At 43.9% G+C, this 17,791-nt stretch overlaps 1 protein-coding gene and 33 non-coding genes across 38 annotated transcripts; all 34 read right to left on the reverse strand.

Moving 5' to 3' along the window:
* Positions 1-98: 98 nt before the first annotated feature.
* Positions 99-17,490, reverse strand: prom1b (prominin 1 b). 5 transcript variants are annotated; one of them, XM_085911062.1, is made up of 25 exons: positions 16,958-17,490; positions 13,724-13,785; positions 13,613-13,639; positions 13,315-13,520; positions 13,025-13,145; positions 12,881-12,944; positions 12,722-12,811; positions 12,201-12,418; positions 12,052-12,126; positions 11,911-11,974; positions 11,434-11,593; positions 11,164-11,316; positions 10,598-10,721; positions 10,366-10,469; positions 10,205-10,289; positions 9,978-10,124; positions 9,498-9,569; positions 9,187-9,279; positions 8,854-8,907; positions 8,480-8,560; positions 8,198-8,266; positions 8,027-8,116; positions 2,003-2,118; positions 1,359-1,460; positions 99-1,072 (listed from the first exon to the last, which is right to left on the reverse strand). In XM_085911062.1, the coding sequence occupies exons 1-24, from the start codon at positions 17,241-17,243 to the stop codon at positions 1,391-1,393; spliced, it is 2,631 nt and encodes an 876-aa protein (XP_085767188.1). In that variant the 5' UTR covers positions 17,244-17,490; the 3' UTR covers positions 99-1,072; positions 1,359-1,390. The 5 variants fall into 5 exon arrangements, with proteins under 5 accessions (XP_085767188.1, XP_085767189.1, XP_085767186.1 ...); XM_085911063.1 differs by having other exon boundaries at positions 1,352-1,460; XM_085911060.1 differs by having other exon boundaries at positions 1,359-1,463.
* On the reverse strand, positions 2,165-2,235 carry trnag-gcc (transfer RNA glycine (anticodon GCC)). The gene has a single exon. It is a non-coding gene; the product is annotated as a tRNA-Gly (tRNA).
* Positions 2,479-2,549, reverse strand: trnag-gcc (transfer RNA glycine (anticodon GCC)). The gene has a single exon. It is a non-coding gene; the product is annotated as a tRNA-Gly (tRNA).
* Positions 2,646-2,716, reverse strand: trnag-gcc (transfer RNA glycine (anticodon GCC)). The gene has a single exon. It is a non-coding gene; the product is annotated as a tRNA-Gly (tRNA).
* trnag-gcc (transfer RNA glycine (anticodon GCC)) lies at positions 2,819-2,889 on the reverse strand. The gene has a single exon. It is a non-coding gene; the product is annotated as a tRNA-Gly (tRNA).
* On the reverse strand, positions 2,992-3,062 carry trnag-gcc (transfer RNA glycine (anticodon GCC)). The gene has a single exon. It is a non-coding gene; the product is annotated as a tRNA-Gly (tRNA).
* trnag-gcc (transfer RNA glycine (anticodon GCC)) lies at positions 3,165-3,235 on the reverse strand. The gene has a single exon. It is a non-coding gene; the product is annotated as a tRNA-Gly (tRNA).
* trnag-gcc (transfer RNA glycine (anticodon GCC)) lies at positions 3,332-3,402 on the reverse strand. Its single transcript has one exon. It is a non-coding gene; the product is annotated as a tRNA-Gly (tRNA).
* On the reverse strand, positions 3,505-3,575 carry trnag-gcc (transfer RNA glycine (anticodon GCC)). Its single transcript has one exon. It is a non-coding gene; the product is annotated as a tRNA-Gly (tRNA).
* On the reverse strand, positions 3,678-3,748 carry trnag-gcc (transfer RNA glycine (anticodon GCC)). The gene has a single exon. It is a non-coding gene; the product is annotated as a tRNA-Gly (tRNA).
* On the reverse strand, positions 3,851-3,921 carry trnag-gcc (transfer RNA glycine (anticodon GCC)). Its single transcript has one exon. It is a non-coding gene; the product is annotated as a tRNA-Gly (tRNA).
* On the reverse strand, positions 4,020-4,090 carry trnag-gcc (transfer RNA glycine (anticodon GCC)). The gene has a single exon. It is a non-coding gene; the product is annotated as a tRNA-Gly (tRNA).
* On the reverse strand, positions 4,189-4,259 carry trnag-gcc (transfer RNA glycine (anticodon GCC)). Its single transcript has one exon. It is a non-coding gene; the product is annotated as a tRNA-Gly (tRNA).
* trnag-gcc (transfer RNA glycine (anticodon GCC)) lies at positions 4,362-4,432 on the reverse strand. Its single transcript has one exon. It is a non-coding gene; the product is annotated as a tRNA-Gly (tRNA).
* Positions 4,529-4,599, reverse strand: trnag-gcc (transfer RNA glycine (anticodon GCC)). The gene has a single exon. It is a non-coding gene; the product is annotated as a tRNA-Gly (tRNA).
* On the reverse strand, positions 4,702-4,773 carry trnag-ccc (transfer RNA glycine (anticodon CCC)). Its single transcript has one exon. It is a non-coding gene; the product is annotated as a tRNA-Gly (tRNA).
* On the reverse strand, positions 4,870-4,940 carry trnag-gcc (transfer RNA glycine (anticodon GCC)). The gene has a single exon. It is a non-coding gene; the product is annotated as a tRNA-Gly (tRNA).
* Positions 5,043-5,113, reverse strand: trnag-gcc (transfer RNA glycine (anticodon GCC)). The gene has a single exon. It is a non-coding gene; the product is annotated as a tRNA-Gly (tRNA).
* Positions 5,216-5,286, reverse strand: trnag-gcc (transfer RNA glycine (anticodon GCC)). Its single transcript has one exon. It is a non-coding gene; the product is annotated as a tRNA-Gly (tRNA).
* Positions 5,389-5,459, reverse strand: trnag-gcc (transfer RNA glycine (anticodon GCC)). Its single transcript has one exon. It is a non-coding gene; the product is annotated as a tRNA-Gly (tRNA).
* On the reverse strand, positions 5,562-5,632 carry trnag-gcc (transfer RNA glycine (anticodon GCC)). The gene has a single exon. It is a non-coding gene; the product is annotated as a tRNA-Gly (tRNA).
* Positions 5,735-5,805, reverse strand: trnag-gcc (transfer RNA glycine (anticodon GCC)). Its single transcript has one exon. It is a non-coding gene; the product is annotated as a tRNA-Gly (tRNA).
* trnag-gcc (transfer RNA glycine (anticodon GCC)) lies at positions 5,902-5,972 on the reverse strand. Its single transcript has one exon. It is a non-coding gene; the product is annotated as a tRNA-Gly (tRNA).
* On the reverse strand, positions 6,069-6,139 carry trnag-gcc (transfer RNA glycine (anticodon GCC)). The gene has a single exon. It is a non-coding gene; the product is annotated as a tRNA-Gly (tRNA).
* On the reverse strand, positions 6,242-6,312 carry trnag-ccc (transfer RNA glycine (anticodon CCC)). Its single transcript has one exon. It is a non-coding gene; the product is annotated as a tRNA-Gly (tRNA).
* On the reverse strand, positions 6,409-6,479 carry trnag-gcc (transfer RNA glycine (anticodon GCC)). The gene has a single exon. It is a non-coding gene; the product is annotated as a tRNA-Gly (tRNA).
* On the reverse strand, positions 6,576-6,646 carry trnag-gcc (transfer RNA glycine (anticodon GCC)). The gene has a single exon. It is a non-coding gene; the product is annotated as a tRNA-Gly (tRNA).
* trnag-gcc (transfer RNA glycine (anticodon GCC)) lies at positions 6,749-6,819 on the reverse strand. The gene has a single exon. It is a non-coding gene; the product is annotated as a tRNA-Gly (tRNA).
* Positions 6,916-6,986, reverse strand: trnag-gcc (transfer RNA glycine (anticodon GCC)). The gene has a single exon. It is a non-coding gene; the product is annotated as a tRNA-Gly (tRNA).
* trnag-gcc (transfer RNA glycine (anticodon GCC)) lies at positions 7,090-7,160 on the reverse strand. The gene has a single exon. It is a non-coding gene; the product is annotated as a tRNA-Gly (tRNA).
* On the reverse strand, positions 7,263-7,333 carry trnag-gcc (transfer RNA glycine (anticodon GCC)). Its single transcript has one exon. It is a non-coding gene; the product is annotated as a tRNA-Gly (tRNA).
* On the reverse strand, positions 7,435-7,505 carry trnag-gcc (transfer RNA glycine (anticodon GCC)). Its single transcript has one exon. It is a non-coding gene; the product is annotated as a tRNA-Gly (tRNA).
* Positions 7,895-7,965, reverse strand: trnag-gcc (transfer RNA glycine (anticodon GCC)). Its single transcript has one exon. It is a non-coding gene; the product is annotated as a tRNA-Gly (tRNA).
* On the reverse strand, positions 9,391-9,461 carry trnag-gcc (transfer RNA glycine (anticodon GCC)). The gene has a single exon. It is a non-coding gene; the product is annotated as a tRNA-Gly (tRNA).
* Positions 17,491-17,791: the final 301 nt, after the last annotated feature.

Below are 17,791 nucleotides of genomic sequence, written 5' to 3' on the forward strand. Positions count from 1 at the left end.
AAGCCGTTGGGTTGTGTGTGCTTTGGCAAAGTGGCTAATATTAAGGTTCACTCGCCTCGCCTCTATCATACATGACTGAGAGCTTCTGTTAGCCGCCATGGAGACAAAGCCAACACTTGTTGGATTTTTTATTCATAGATTTGAGCCCACCTCTAAACACACACACACACACACACATACACACACTGGGACTTGGGTTTGGCCCCTCCATACTGCCAATTGCCAGAAAAGAAAAACCTCACACACACATACATCCACACACACACAGCATTATTAACTCTTTTGTGATGCTATTTTATTTTTCTCCTTTTCCTGTTAGCTTAGCATTAGCTTAGGAACATCAGGGGAAAGTAGCTCACGAGTTGACTTCATCCGTTTTTACCATTTCCGGATGGATTCGTTTTGCATGATCTTGGGAGATGGGCAAAAGCAGCTCATAAGCTGCTATTAAAAAAAATCTTTTCAATTTTCTGTTAGCTTAGCATTGGCTTCAAAACGTTACAATGGACCATGGGTACTTAGATATAGATTCTCCCCAATTGTCAAATTATATATATATACATATATATATTTTTTTTTTTTCAAAACATGATGTACATTATTGAGCCCAAACCATGCTAGCTAGCTATGCTATCACAAGAAAAACAAGGCTAATTCTAAAAGAAGAAAAAAAAAAGCTATACATATGTTAGAAAAACAAACATTGACAAAAATATATATAAAAAATGTACATGTTGTGTCCATGTGAGTGTATGACTGAGAGTATAGAGATGGAAGTAGCTACGCGGGAAAGTTAAGTCAATGAAAACATGCTCAGCTAGCTTTGGATAAATATAGGAGAGTTGGCTGGCAAGTTCAGAGTTCCTGTTTGTATGTTGACATTTTGGTTGTGGAATCATCCAAAAACATGAAAAGGAAATCTGGAATGTCGAGTTACCTTGGGCGAACGTCGGGAATCACCAAGAGTTAATAAATCGGGCTTTCTTGCTTGCCTTCGTTGAGTTTGGGTCTTGAATTAAAGTGAAACGAGCACTTACGATGATCGGCGCTTCAGTTCCAGTTTTCTTGTGCACTGTGAACAAAAAAAAAAAAAAGTGTTTATGATGTTAAGACAATATTTTCCGTGCATATATGCTATTCTAACTTTACGGTTGCAAAATCACCCTTTTTTTCACATTTAAATTTTTTGACGTGAACAAACAAAAAGGCGGCATAGGGAGCGCAGCTTTCTTCTCTTCGTGGCTTCTTGTCACATCAGCGACGAAAGTGACGGATGATTGATCGAGAACATAAGACTCCGATCTCGAAGTTGTTCAAAGACCCCCAAACGTTACTGTAACCGAGGATTTACCTTTTACCTTGTTACGGAGGAGACGGCCTCCATTTTGAATCAGCAGTCGACGCAGATTGAGGGAGCCGAGGCTCGAGGGAATCGGAACAGGGTGTCACTATAGGGGGAGCTACTGCACATGCACACACACATATACACACACACAAGGAAATTTGAGCCGATTAGAACGAGAGTGGGCTAACTCCATCGCGCTTTCCAAAAAGGTATTGGTCACCGTGGTTACCTGTATGACCTGTAATGTAAAACAAGAGTCCGGTGGCAAAATGTCCAAAGTCAAGAAGATCATCGGAAAGCATAAAATGAAGGATTTGTCCAAGAGAGGAGAATGAAGATGAAGGTAAAGATCCAAAGTCAAAGTGCAACGAGCCACGGGTAAGTGGTGCTGAGGGAAATCATGTGAGTATGAGAAATGGGGATTCCACAAATTAATGGTGAGTTGAAAAAGAAGAAGGAGAAGAGAGAAGAAATATTAATAAAGTATCAATACACATTGACATCCATTACAAGAGCTGGGAAAGAATTCTCACCCAGACAGATAAAGAAAAGCCTTTTACAGCTCTTGTATCGGATCTCTTTACCGTGTGCAAGTGATGTCATTTAAATAATAAGTACTTAATAACTTTAAAAATAAAAACTGCTGTCTGGACTCACTCTTCAAACACGTCCTCTGTGTCCATCCTTCTGTAGTATTTGGCCAGTTTGATGGAGATGATGATACTGGGGAGCAGGAGGATGCTGGAGAGACCCAGTCCAAGCCAGAAGGTATTCTAGAAAAACAACAAAAGAGTACTTTTTTAAAAATGAAAAGGAAGTTGCATTGGCCGGGAATCGAACCCGGGCCTCCCGCGTGGCAGGCGAGAATTCTACCACTGAACCACCAATGCTTGTTAAACAGTAGAGTGAAGAAATGGACACGTCACATTCTCACAAAACGCATGAATACTTCCAGATGTTTGGTTATCTCGTTTAAAAAAAAAAAAAAAAAGATGTTGCATTGGCCGAGAATTCTACCACTGAACCACCAATGCTCGTTGTAGAGCGGTGTGCACGTCAGGTTCTCACAAAACGCGTAAAAAAATGCTTTGCCAGATGTTGGATAAGCTCATTTTAAGAAAAAAGAAGTACGTTGCATTGGCCGGGAATCGAACCCGAGCCCCCCGCGTGGCAGGCGAGAATTCTACCACTGAACCACCAATGCTTGATAAAACTGAAGAAAGAGGGATGTAACGTTCTCACATATCGTGAATGCTTCCAGATGTTTGGTCATCTCATTTAAAAAGAAGAAAAGATTAGTTGCATTGGCCGGGAATCGAACCCGGGCCTCCCGCGTGGCAGGCGAGAATTCTACCACTGAACCACCAATGCTTGATGAATGTTACAGCGAAGAAATAGGGATGTAACGTTCTCACATATTGTGAATGCTTCCAGATGTTTGGTCATCTCATTTAAAAAGAAGAAAGGAGTAGTTGCATTGGCCGGGAATCGAACCCGGGCCTCCCGCGTGGCAGGCGAGAATTCTACCACTGAACCACCAATGCTTGATGAATGTTACAGCGAAGAAATAGTGATGTAACGTTCTCACATATCGTGAATGCTTCCTGATGTTTGGTCATCTCATTTAAAAAGAAGAAAGGAGTAGTTGCATTGGCCAGGAATCGAACCCGGGCTTCCCGCGTGGCAGGCGAGAATTCTACCACTGAACCACCAATGCTTGATGAATGTTACAGCGAAGAAATAGTGATGTAACGTTCTCACATATCGTGAATGCTTCCAGATGTTTGGTCATCTCATTTAAAAAGAAGAAAAGAATAGTTGCATTGGCTGGGAATCGAACCCAGGCCTCCCGCGTGGCAGGCGAGAATTCTACCACTGAACCACCAATGCTTGATAAAACTGAAGAAAGAGGGATGTAACGTTCTCACATATCGTGAATGCTTCCAGATGTTTGGTCATCTCATTTAAAAAGAAGAAAAGATTAGTTGCATTGGCCGGGAATCGAACCCGGGCCTCCCGCGTGGCAGGCGAGAATTCTACCACTGAACCACCAATGCTTGATGAATGTTACAGCGAAGAAATAGGGATGTAACGTTCTCACATATTGTGAATGCTTCCAAATGTTTGGTCATCTCATTTAAAAAGAAGAAAGGAGTAGTTGCATTGGCCGGGAATCGAACCCGGGCCTCCCGCGTGGCAGGCGAGAATTCTACCACTGAACCACCAATACTTGATGAATGTTACAGCGAAGAAATAGTGATGTAACGTTCTCACATATCGTGAATGCTTCCTGATGTTTGGTCATCTCATTTAAAAAGAAGAAAGGAGTAGTTGCATTGGCCGGGAATCGAACCCGGGCTTCCCGCGTGGCAGGCGAGAATTCTACCACTGAACCACCAATGCTTGATGAATGTTACAGCGAAGAAATAGTGATGTAACGTTCTCACATATCGTGAATGCTTCCAGATGTTTGGTCATCTCATTTAAAAAGAAGTAAGGAGTAGTTGCATTGGCCGGGAATCGAACCCGGGCCTCCCGCGTGGCAGACGAGAATTCTACCACTGAACCACCAATGCTTGATGAATGTTACAGCGAAGAAATAGTGATGTAACGTTCTCACATATCGTGAATCCTGATGTTTGGTCATCTCATTTAAAAAGAAGAGAGGAGTATTTGCATTGGCCGGGAATCGAACCCTGGCCTCCCGCGTGGCAGGCGAGAATTCTACCACTGAACCACCAATGCTTGATGAGTGTTACAGCGAAGAAATAGTGATGTAACGTTCTCACATATCGTGAATCCTGATGTTTGGTCATCTCATTTAAAAAGAAGAGAGGAGTATTTGCATTGGCCGGGAATCGAACCCGGGCCTCCCGCGTGGCAGGCGAGAATTCTACCACTGAACCACCAATGCTTGATGAGTGTTACAGCGAAGAAATAGGGATGTAACGTTCTCACATATCGTGAATGCTTCCAGATGTTTGGTCATCTCATTTAAAAAGAAGAAAAGAGTAGTTGCATTGGACGGGAATCGAACCCGGGCCTCCCGCGTGGCAGGCGAGAATTCTACCACTGAACCACCAATGCTTGATGAAACCGAAGAAAGAGGGATGTAACGTTCTCACATATCGTGAATGCTTCCAGATGTTTGGTCATCTCATTTAAAAAGAAGAAGAGAGTAGTTGCATTGGCCGGGAATCGAACCCAGGCCTCCCGCGTGGCAGGCGAGAATTCTACCACTGAACCACCAATGCTTGATGAATGTTACGGCGAAGAAATAGGGATGTAACGTTCTCACATATCGTGAATGCTTCCAGATGTTTGGTCATCTCATTTAAAAAGAAGAAAAGAGTAGTTGCATTGGCCGGGAATCGAACCCGGGCCTACCCGCGTGGGAGGCGAGAATTCTTCCACTGAACCACCAATACTTGATGAAGCCTAAGAAAGAGGGATGTAACGTTCTCACATATCGTGAATGCTTCCAGATGTTTGGTCATCTCATTTAAAAAGAAGAAAAGATTAGTTGCATTGGCCGGGAATCGAACCCAGGCCTCCCGCGTGGCAGGCGAGAATTCTACCACTGAACCACCAATGCTTGATGGATGTTACTGCGAAGAAATAGGGATGTAACGTTCTCACATATCGTGAATGCTTCCAGATGTTTGGTCATCTCATTTAAAAAGAAGAAAAAAGTAGTTGCATTGGCCGGGAATCGAACTCGGGCCTCCCGCGTGGCAGGCGAGAATTCTACCACTGAACCACCAATGCTTGATGAATGTTACAGCGAAGAAATAGGGATGTAACGTTCTCACATATTGTGAATGCTTCCAGATGTTTGGTCATCTCATTTAAAAAGAAGAAAAGAGTAGTTGCATTGGCCGGGAATCGAACCCGGGCCTCCCGCGTGGCAGGCGAGAATTCTACCACTGAACCACCGATGCTTGCTGAGTATTATGGCGAAGAAATAGGGATGTAAAGTTCTCACATATCGTGAATGCTTCCAGATGTCTGGTCATCTCATTTAAAAAGAAGAAAAGAGTAGTTGCATTGGCCGGGAATCGAACCCGGGCCCCCCGCGTGGCAGGCGAGAATTCTACCACTGAACCACCAATGCTTGATGAATGTTACAGCGAAGAAATAGGGATGTAACTTTCTCACATATCGTGAATGCTTCCAGATGTTTGGTCATCTCATTTAAAAAGAAGAAAAGAGTAGTTGCATTGGCCGGGAATCGGACCCGGGCCTCCCGCGTGGCAGGCGAGAATTCTACCACTGAACCACCAATGCTTGACAAATGTTACAGCGAAGAAATAGGGATGTAACGTTCTCACATATCGTGAATGCTTCCAGATGTTTGGTCATCTCATTTAAAAAGAAGAAAGGAGTAGTTGCAATGGCCGGGAATCGAACCCGGGCCTCCCGCGTGGCAGGCGAGAATTCTACCACTGAACCACCAATGCTTGATGAAACCGAAGAAAGAGGGATGTAACGTTCTCACATATCGTGAATGCTTCCAGATATTTGGTCATCTCATTTAAAAAGAAGAAAAGAGTAGTTGCATTGGCCGGGAATCGAACCCGGGCCCCCCGCGTGGCAGGCGAGAATTCTACCACTGAACCACCAATGCTTGATGAAACTGAAGAAAGAGGGATGTAACGTTCTCACATATCGTGAATGCTTCCAGATGTTTGGTCATCTCATTTAAAAAGAAGAAAAGAGTAGTTGCATTGGCCGGGAATCGAACCCGGGCCTCCCGCGTGGCAGGCGAGAATTCTACCACTGAACCACCAATGCTTGATGAATGTTACGGCGAAGAAATAGGGATGTAACTTTCTCACATATCGTGAATGCTTCCAGATGTTTGGTCATCTCATTTAAAAAGAAGAAAAGAGTAGTTGCATTGGCCGGGAATCGAACCCGGGCCTCCCGCGTGGGAGGCGAGAATTCTTCCACTGAACCACCAATACTTGCTGAAGCCGAAGAAAGAGGGATGTAACGTTCTCACATATCGTGAATGCTTCCAGATGTTTGGTCATCTCATTTAAAAAGAAGAAAGGAGTAGTTGCATTGGCCGGGAATCGAACCCGGGCCTCCCGCGTGGCAGGCGAGAATTCTACCACTGAACCACCAATGCTTGATGAAACCGAAGAAAGAGGGATGTAACGTTCTCACATATCGTGAATGCTTCCAGATGTTTGGTCATCTCATTTAAAAAGAAGAAAAGAGTAGTTGCATTGGCCGGGAATCGATCCCGGGCCTCCCGCGTGGCAGGCGAGAATTCTACCACTGAACCACCAATGCTTGATGAATGTTACAGCGAAGAAATAGGAATGTAACGTTCTCACATATCGTGAATGCTTCTCAATGTTTGGTCATCTCATTTAAAAAGAAGAAAAGGGTAGTTGCATTGGCCGGGAATCGAACCCGGGCCTCCCGCGTGGCAGGCGAGAATTCTACCACTGAACCACCAATGCTTGATGAAACTGAAGAAAGAGGGATGTAACGTTCTCACATATCGTGAATGCTTCCAGATGTTTGGTCATCTCATTTAAAAAGAAGAAAAGAGTAGTTGCATTGGCCGGGAATCGAACCCGGGCCTCCCGCGTGGCAGGCGAGAATTCTACCACTGAACCACCAATGCTTGATGTATGTTACAGCGAAGAAATAGGGATGTAACGTTCTCACATATCGTGAATGCTTCCAGATGTTTGGTCATCTCATTTAAAAAAAAAACACTGAGTAGATGCATTAGCCGGGAATCGAACCCAGGCCTCCCGCGTGGCAGGCGAGGATTCTACCACTGAACCACCAATGCTTGGTGAATGTTACAACGAAGAAATAGGCAAGTAACGTTCTCACATATCGTGAATGCTTCCAGATGTTTGGTCATCTCATTTAAAAAGAAGAAAAGAGTAGTTGCATTGGCCGGGAATCGAACCCGGGCCTCCCGCGTGGCAGGCGAGAATTCTACCACTGAACCACCAATGCTTGATGAATGTTACTGCGAAGAAATAGGGATGTAACGTTCTCACATATCGTGAATGCTTCCAGATGTTTGGTCATCTCATTTAAAAAAACAAAAGAATAGTTGCATTGGCCGGGAATCGAACCCGGGCCCCCCGCGTGGCAGGCGAGAATTCTACCACTGAACCACCAATGCTTATTAAAAATTAAAGCGAAGAATAGGGATGTAACGTTCTCACATATCGTGAATGCTCCCAGATGTTTGGTCATCTCATTTAAAAAATAAATAAAAAAGTAGTTGCATTGGCCGGTAATCGAACCCAGGGCTCCCACATGGCAGGCGAGAATTCTACTACTGAACCACCAATGCTTGCATAAAGATTGTATACAAATTTGAAGAAATCCATCCCAAAATGATGTTACGCGTTACAGATGGTCACGATCGGGTTTGGTGGAGCAGAGTTGCTGTCACGTTTACGAGTAACATAACATATCGCAAATTAATCAAAACGTTAGCAAAACATCTGGGGATCAGGTTAATATTTCCCTCGTGCTTTAGGACAAACTCAAAAATAAAAGGTACATTGCATTAGCCGGGAATCGAACCCGGGCCTCCCGCGTGGCAGGCGAGAATTCTACCACTGAACCACCAATGCGTGCTGATCTCAATGTCACATACTTTAAAATGTCGCGTTGTAAGTACTAAATGTGACCTACCACTGAGTCGGCAATGAAGCTGCATGCGACAATCTCCATGCTGTCCACAATGTTGCTGATGGGTTTACACTGAGCCACCTCTGCAATCAGCTGAAGCCGCAATCAAAACACGATATACTTGATCATTACGGCATCATTGTAATCATTTGGCGGAATGGGACTCATACTCACAGAGTCGTGAACCCAGTTTGTGTACTGTTTGAAGTAACCCACCAAGCTTTGGACATAGTTTTTGGTTTCCTGAGCACACACAACCAAAGAAAATTATAATTCTTGCTTTACTTCAAAGGACATTGTGCAATGCAATATTTAGTGCCACCTTGTGGTGAACTAATAGAATGCAAGCACATATTTTTTGCATAGTGAGTTTTTAGAGTGATTGAACAATGAAAAATCAAAACCTTTTACAAACTGCCCCTCAAATTCCCCCTGTTCCATATTTTATGCGGGTACCTGCTTGACCACATGTGAAGCATTGTTACTGATGAGGTACTCTGAAGCATCAAGGGCGCTCAAGATGTTGGTCACCTTCACCTAAAAAAAGATTTGGATGAGTGACATTTTGCACAGTAAATGGTGTGTAAAAGTACAATTTATATCAAAATCAAATTTGAAATATGATTGCAAATTTGCTCAAAAGTTGCCTGAAACCAAAAAAGAAATTACATATTACAAATTACACATAAGTGACCAGTCAAATAAAAGTAAAATATAATGCTAAAATGAAAATATAAGAACATTTATAAGGATCACTATCACAGTAAAATATTGAATAAAATGCAAAATCGAAAAATGGATCAAGAAATTCAAAAATGGTAGTGCCTCACCGGCAGGTCGCTGGAGGTTTTCTGCAGCAGCTTTATACTTTGATTCAAGGTGCTCTGCACAATGACACAAAAACACTCGTTACCCTAATATAACGTGTCGTTTGTGAATATTCATCAACGAGTCCACAGGGCACAAGGTCACATCACCACGGCACCGCTATCATCAAAACACAACAACTAGTGTCACCGCGCTTAGCTTACCCTGGCACGGACATATTTCTGTCACGGTGAATGAGAGGAGAGAAATTGAGGAAATGTTGAAGTGTTGTCGCTTGTGTAGAATCATTTAGAAACACGTGTTGTACGTGTGTGTGTGTGATGCATGGAATGTACCATGGCTTGCTCCATGGGGACCACCAGTTCTCTGTGAATCTGTCGGATGCTGCTAGCGTGACCTTTCAGAGCGTTCTCCAGAGCGCCACGTGGCTGCAAATACACACACAGAAATAAATACAAAGGAAAGAAAAACATCTGGGAAACCAAGGTAACGCTTGCCACATGTTTAGGGAAGTTAAAAAAAAAAAAAAAAAAGGTAGTTGCATTGGCCGGGAATCGAACCCGGGCCTCCCGCGTGGCAGGCGAGAATTCTACCACTGAACCACCAATGCTTGACAACAAACAGTATTTGCACTTTGTTAACTCACGAGCTGGTCAGCTTGCCCCTCCAGGTCAACAGCAAACGTCAGAAGGTCCACGAGTGTGATTCCCTTGTTGACCTAGAAAATAAAAACCATACGTCAGACTCAAACTTTTAGTTCCGCGATCTGAGTGATTGATTTGTTATTTCCAACCAAAAATCTAGTGAGCAACTCCCATCAAGGGAAGTTCATCTATTTTCTAATCAAGTCCAGTCAACTGATTGACTGGAAAATTAACGAACGACTTGATTAAGAAATCAAGTGAGTCACTAAGTTAGTAGCTAACTCCATGCCTGAGTGACTAACTCAGGAACCAACTGACCAACTGACTAACTTAAAAGTTAAAACGGTGCATCGCTGCCATCTATTGGTTGACTGTGGATCTTCCCAAACTTGGAAGTAACGGACACATTAAGCACATAATCAACACGCAACTTCCAAGTTTGCAGTTAATTAATAACATAACAATGATCAACATCTTGCCACCTCAGCCAGGTATGCTTCGTAGTCGATGATTCCAATGCCCGTGTTGGCAAAATTGATGAGGTTGTCTCTGCCCGCTTGCTCCAGCAGCGAGATGTCCTGGAGGTCCACCTCCACACTCTCAAACACTTTGGCCAGGTCCTTGTTGTACTAATGATAAGAAGAAGATCAAATTAAAATGACACAACACTTATCCAGGAGCAAGTCACATTTTTGAGCGGGACACTTGCCACTGTCCTGTTGAGGAAGGAGTTGATGTTAAACATGGTCTCAAGCTGCAGGGCGTGATACAGGCCGTTGTTATCGTAGCACTCCCTAAAAAAGAATCCAAAACCATCAGCTAGCCCATCACAAATGTCAACTCTTTGAAAATAGGATTGGTTTCTTTTACCTGTACATGCTCCCCAAAGTTAAGTCAATGTTTGGGTTCTGGAAAAGCATTCCAGGGAGGAAGTTCTTCTTGGCCGGATGGACCAGGAAAGGTGTGTCTATGATCTAAGCGCACATACAAGGAGAATCAAAGCGAAACAGTTATGATGTAAGCATTAAAAAATAAAGAAAGACTTGGAAGCACAGCAGATGAGAATATCTTTATTGCCAACACGCTCCGACAGGGGCCGTACCTGGAACAGCTGCCGGCTGGCCAGCGGCTCGCACAGCAGCTTCTCCACATTGCCGCCGATGAGGAACAGGGCGGTGACGATGGCCATCAGCACCCAGGCGAAGATGAAGGAGAAGCATACGCCGCTGTCATAGACCCAAAAAGTCAAGACATCAATTCATGTAGTGGTGGCACTAAAATAATTATGTGTAAGTTATAAGTCAGTCTTAAGTCTGGGGAGAAAAAAAAAAAAGTGGAGTCATGTCACTACTTGGGTTACGCGAGTTGAAAATCTCATTTTAAACTCCGACATATAAAGGAAAAAAGCACAAATCGTAAATAAGCAACGTCTGCGTATCAACGTAGGAGCTTGTGACGTGGAAATAAAATGGCAACTGAACCTAAATTTGCCCAGTAGATGGCAGTCAACCCTACACTAAATGATTTGACCTTCGATAAATCTGTTATCATCGAATCAGAACAGTTATTCGAATGAAGAGTTCCTTCAACAAAATGATAGATGTTGTGAAATCGGTTTCGAGTGCTGAGTGCAATCTCTGTCTTAAGTCTCGTCTTCTTTGTACGTACGCCATGAGCAGGTTCCCGCCCGTATTGGACAGGCAGCCTCGAGTGGTCGGCGTGGCCTGCTTGTCGTAGCCGCATGTGCCGCACAGCAGGCCCAGGATGTTGAAGGACAGGATGAGGACCACCGTGCACAGCACCGCCACGCAGCCAATCCACCTACAGAAAAGTTGAAATCAACTTTTGTGCTGGAGCATATTCCAGATTTTTCCTTTCAGAAATCAAACGGCTGTCGGTATCCCCCGATATTTATTTCTATTTTTCTTCAAAACAAACCTGTAGAAGTCAAGCTGGTCAATCTGTGCATAATAGGATTCAATGTTCTTCTGCCCCTGATTGAGGAAGATTGTGAAATTGGCCAGCGACGCCTCGACCGGGAACATCTTGGTGAAGCCGTTGATCTCGTTGCCGATTTTATCCAGCATGCCTTTCACTCCTAAACACATACAAACAAGCATCACACGCACGATTAATACACAAAAACAGCAACGATGATCATTTCGTTGAACTCAGGAAGTTCATTGAGGATCACTCACGAGGTAACTCTGCAGTTTAGTTGTCCGAAAGAAGGCAAATGAAGACGACAGGGTGTGAAAGAATGTGATGATATTAATAGTGGTACAGTGTTGAAAGCTAAAAAGATGTTTTTCAACACCAGCGATTATTAGTGGCTTGAGAACGTAGCCGCAGCGAAAAAAAATAAATAAATCAGGGTTCACAGTACAAGCAAACACAAGGAGGTTGTTTGTGTACCTGCTACAATGTTTTTGGTTTGTTCTTTGACCAGCCTCGGCGTGTCATTGAAGGACGAGTAGCCCTAAATGTGGAGGAAAGAAAAAAATGGGTTAGAATCTAAAAAAAAAATAGTCCATGTGAGGTAGGTTAACAGTAGACCTTCTGAATAATGTTGCCGAGGTCCGTCTTCAGGACCGTGTTGACATTCTCCAAGGCGTAGTCGACATCCGGGAGCTGCGGAAAAAAAAACAAGGATTTAGCCGTTGTTCTCGTATTCATTTATTTTTGAAAGCTTGCTCGGAAGCCACCTTTGAAAAGTCAGCGTTGATGCCGAGTTGGAAAAGCGAGGAGCGGATGACGTTGCAGCTCGGCGACACGGCGCCGTTGGTGCAGGCCGGGTCCGACAAGGTGTTGGACAGAGAAGCTCGCTCGGTGGACAGACTGTCCTTGAGCTGGTCTGTGCCTTCTTGGAGGACTTGTAGTGAGGAGCTGACGCTCTCCAGGGCCTCCTTTGTCTCACGCATGGCTGTAAAAGCAAACATTATTTCCCATCAAAAAACCATTTTGACCATCAAAATGGTTTGAAACAACCACGAGGGAGGAGCACAAATATGACACAAACGACACCACGCTCGAACCACGTATCAAGTCACAAACATAAATCCAGAACATTTCTCATTACCTTTGATAGCATTCTCAACTTTAACTTTCGGAGAAAAGAACATATGAAATGAAAGAAAGAGATTTTTTTTTTTTTAAACACCCAATCTGAAAGCATCTTTAGAATGAAACCAACATTTGAAAAAACGGCTAACGAGCTAGCGTGTACCTCCTGCCATACGCAAGGCCGTGTCCAGCGAAGGAACCACTTCCTTCTCCAGCTGACTGTGAATCCTCCCGCCCAGCAAAGGTCCAATATCTACCACGAGAATACAGTTAGTTAAAAGTTTTAGTCGGCGTTCATGAAATGTACCCTAAAGCCACTTACTGTCAAGTTCGGACAGAACTTTATTTTTGGCCGTCGTGTACTGCGTTGTCATGTATTCGATTTGCTGTGAGAAAATGACACCAAGTGAATTTTGGCACTCTTTTTTTTGAGGTTGCCACTTGAAGAAGTGGAAAAAGTGTTTACCGCGGGTGTGTTGTTGGCGAACGTCTTCAAGTCTCTGATGTTGGTGTTGATGAACCGCCGAGTGTTCTTGATGTGGGAGCTCATGTTGTGGTTGGCTGCGTAGGCCACCAGCACCCCCAGACTGACAGTACACACATCATTGGATTCATTTTCAATTGAAATCAAATAAAATACCACCCCAACACAGGTGATGGGGCAGTTATGACTATGCCCCATGAAGTCTGCCTAGCAACAAGCACAGTCATGTTGATGGTCTATGAATCTTTTCTAAATTGTTTTGGGATTCTCACATGATAAAGGTGGTGGTGGCGATAAGCGTGGCGGTGAAGAAGCCTCGGCGGCAGTCGGCGTTTTTCCTTTGTCTCTGGTGCATCTCCCCGCCGCAATTCTCGCAGCAACGACAAACGCAGAAGCACATGCCCACCAGGGGAACCAGGACCACGAATAAGACGCCGATGGTCGAGCACACCAGGAAGCCCAACTCGTAGTACGCCCCCTGTTAAGTGAGCGGAGATACAACACTTGTCGGTCACCCTTGGTAAGCAATCAGGTTGGTTCAACTGAAGTTGAATGTTTTCAGGCGCATACCTCGAGAAGAAGGACGACATTGTCTGGCTGCATCGTGTTTATGAGGAGACGTCAGAAAAAATGTCAGTGTCAACCATTAAAATGTGATACAAAAAGAAAGAGAGGACAAACCTTTCTCCATTCATGAAATTTGATTCCTCCCATATTTTGTTGAATGACTTTAACAATTAAATCTGGGGAGAAAAAGCAACAACAAAAACATGGATATTTTAATGAGGGTCATGATGTAATTCTGCCTAGCAACAAGAGGATAAAATGGTCAAATTCTGCCAAGTAACAAGTGGAAAAACATGACTTGACTGTGCCCATCAGCAACATAATTGACTGTACCCCGAAAAATCTACCTAGCAACAAGTGGGAATGTCCAGTGTGAGAACACAATTCTGCCAAATGCAAAACATGTCGGCGTGTTTTATGTAGGTCGGCTTACCTGTGCTGCGACTCACCCCCTCCCTCCACTGTCGCTCAGCAGGTAAACACGTAAACATGCTTCCGAAAACTCGCCAGTCACTTTATTAGGTACACGTTGACATACATACAAAAATTCAGCCGTGACCATCACAATAATCCGTTTTGATTGACAGAGAGGGTTTCCGAGAACTAAACCATCTCACACACCACCTGGACCATCCCGTCCCGCCAGGTTGGTGAATCTGGTTGAATTTAAAGGAATTTGGTGGTGGGGGGTGCAAGTCTGCTGATGTATCGCAAGTGAATCGTATCGACACCACCTGTTTTTTTTTTTTTCTTCGCAGCTTCTTAGTTAGCATTAGCTGCAGAGGGCAGCTAAGCTTAGACAGCTTAGTTCAGTGACCCAGTAGGAGGGCAAGATACTGGAGACGAAAGGAACCGGTGGGGACAACAAGCATCCCAATTACACATGTGAACATTTCAAACTAGAAACTTAAAACTCTGTTTAATACTTCTGCAAAATCTATTCTCTTCGTTTGTCATTTAGGAATTCTGAATTCCTTCCTGCCAAATCTCCCTGTCTGAGGCAAACAAGCAGCCCCCCCGTTGTCTTCCAGTAAAGCGTAAATATAGTCGGGCACAATCCTCGGCGCTGACCCGCTCGGAGAGATTAACCGAAGATGTTGAACCGACGTGGCATCTCTGTGACCTCACACCCACCTCACCTAAACTAGTCAAGAAGCAAGTTCATCATATTATTTAGCTATTCCATTCAAAGAAATATCTTGAGAAAATGGCCACTTGTCAATTAACGAAACATAGTGGCCTATCCTCATGTCGTGTAAAAAAAAATAAAAATTGTTGCTAGCTGTGCGGGCACGAGTCGACAACCAATCACAGGCCTGAAGTGAAACAGACAAAACAAGACTGACCCATTTTTTGGCATGGCTGGCACAAATTGAGTGTGTGTGTTTGACAATGCCATCTGCACTAGTCGCAGTTTCAGCAGGTTAGCATTAGCTCCGGGAATGCTAATCCTCTAATCTATGGAGTGTATGTGTGTGTTTGTCAGACGGATAAGACTCCTCACACAAGTGAAAGAGCCCAAAAGGCTTCTTCGCTGCAAGCCAAAACCTTCGGACGGATTTGAAGGGACGGGTGAGGATCAACGTGTCATTTACCAGAACCCAAAGTAATGAAATTCAGCAGACGGAGCTGTTAAATTTGCGCCGTTGTGGGAGTGAACACTAATTTTCAGTCAATCAAAGTAGCTTCAGAACAAAATGAAAGATTCACACCCTGACCAAGACCAATTTATTGATCTGCCCCGATAATTCCACAGATGTGGACCATCGGTGTTATGCTGAAGACGGCGAGTTCCCGGCAATGGCAGCATATGGCCCCGCTGGATTAAAGTTTTACGCAATGATGCAGGTGACTTAGGAAAGCCTCTCCTAATCGCTGATCTGTTAATTGATTAGCCAGCTCCGCTGGCCTAACCCCGCACACCAAAAATGGCTGCGACTTAAAGGCCTCCAATCCTATTCCACTTCGACAACACACCAACATGACGACTCGGAACGTGGCGTGACTAAAAATTCATCCGCGGGGATTCTACCCGGCAGCTCGTTGTTGACTTTACACCAGTCATGTGACGACGCAATTGACGGCTATTGAGCGGCAACTCGCATTAATCTGATCATAACATTGGTTTACGAGATCAGCATCACTAGAGCACACACGCACGGTGTGGCGATCAACACGGAATTGTTTTTCATAACAAGACCCACAAAAAATAAAAATTAATATTTAATTGCATTCCTGAACAAAAAAATGGTGTTAGTGATTGTGCTAAATTAATTTCTGAAATGTAAAATTTGCAGAATGAATTCTTATGGTCAAAATTGTCAAACCACAAGAGTTCCATCCAAAAGGTCAATGCATTAAAGCAGCGGCCTCTTTATCAAGACATGCATTTATGACGCATATATGAACGATAACGTAAACAAAAAGATTTTCACCTAATGTACCAATAAAATGGAACTAACGACCAGGATGTCAAGCGTATTATCTACAGTGTGTAAATACTTTCTGTGTAAATAGCATCTGCTCTTTGATGGCGCGCATTTGGACTTTGTTGTTTAGCTAGTGCCACATGCCACCTGGATTGTGTGTGAGCTCCTCCGTCCGTGTCTTTGACAAATGATCAAATATTACAAAGAGCTCTCACTTAAATGGCAAAAAGTCATTGAAAAAGTATTGTATTGTGGAATTATGGTGAGCTAGCATTAGCTAATGGGGGCAATGCTGTGCTAAGATAGCTTCCCCCTCTATCCATATTGTTTTTATATATGCCGTGCACATCAAGCGGAGATCACGCTTTGAATGATGAAAGCCGCAAAAGAATCACCTGACAATAAAAAAAACCCACAAACAATTCAAAATCAAAACCTGACAAATCAACTTGGATGAATCGCCCAGTCCTGGGAGTACTTCAGCAAGGGTAGAGGAAAAATGATGAGAAAAAATGTCAGTTTCATCCCAGTTTTTATACAAAATTTGATATTTAAATGAAAAAAAAAAAAAAGGAATATGGCTCAGTTTGCGAAGGTCACGTGAGCTGTTATTGGTCGTTATTATTTGTTTTTTTTGTTGTATGTCATATTTACATTTTTTCCAGGTAGAAATGTGGAATTCTGGTCAAAACCAGTTTGGTTTTACTTTTTGTGTTGGTTTTTTTTGGGATGTTTTGTGATATGTCTTGTCACCGTTGGATAGTGGGTGACGCAATTTTGATCTCTTTGTGTATCTTGCCATGTGAAGAAATTGACAATAAAAGCTGATTTTTGACTTTTGACTTAAAAAAAAAAACAGGAAAAAATAATTAAGAAACCTTGTTGTTTTATGAGTTGGAGCAATTGAAAATAACCTGACCTTTGGGGAAGGAATTGGGCTGGACCGCGTAGAGAAAAGCGTGGACCATATGGAAGAGTATCCCGATGGCTCCGGGCTCGTAGTACGCGTGGGTATCATAAACCGCCGCCGGGACGAAGCCAAAATCCAGCGGCTCCACCGGCGGAGGCGAGCGCTGCCGGTGAGGTTCCGCTCTCGACTCGCCCTGTTTGGCCAGCTCATATTGGCCGTTCTCGGCCGTGGTGGTGGTGGTGCTGACGGCCCCCCACCAGCAGAGCAGCAAGACGAGCCACCGTGTCCACAACATGCCTCCGGAAGGAGGGCACTCAGGGGGGTCTAAAAAATATCCGAAGAAGAGAAGACACCTGCTCCAGTCCGAACCCCGGACGACCTCACACCTGAGCGGCGTACAACCAATGAAGCGGGTGGTAACTTTTCCAAACTCTCGCTAGCTCCAGTCGGCTTCGTCCGGACTATACATCTTCCCCCGGGGTACCTCGCTCCTTCGACAGGGATAGTGAAAAGAATTTGACGTGCGGCGGGCCGCCTGTCACTCATCCTCTCGCCGGCTGAGCTCTAAATCCCGCTTTACACCGACCAGAGAACGTCACCAAAGTAACGCACACAAATAATGCTTCGTAAAAATAGAACAAAAACAGAAATGACACAAAGATATTGAAAATGTATTGATTTATAAATAAAAAGGCTGATACTGATTAATTTGATATGTACACGGCAAAGAGAGCGATAGCCGTTTTGGGACATTTCGTTGTATTTGTTGACGGTCCCTTGAGTTACTCGCGTCTCTCAACCCCGCGCCAACGCCATTATCGTTTTTGGCATAGGGACATATCA

Source organism: Syngnathus leptorhynchus, chromosome 5 (assembly GCF_054491065.1).
Source record: "Syngnathus leptorhynchus isolate UIUO chromosome 5, UIUO_Slep, whole genome shotgun sequence".
NCBI classification, from domain to species: Eukaryota; Metazoa; Chordata; class Actinopteri; order Syngnathiformes; family Syngnathidae; genus Syngnathus; species Syngnathus leptorhynchus.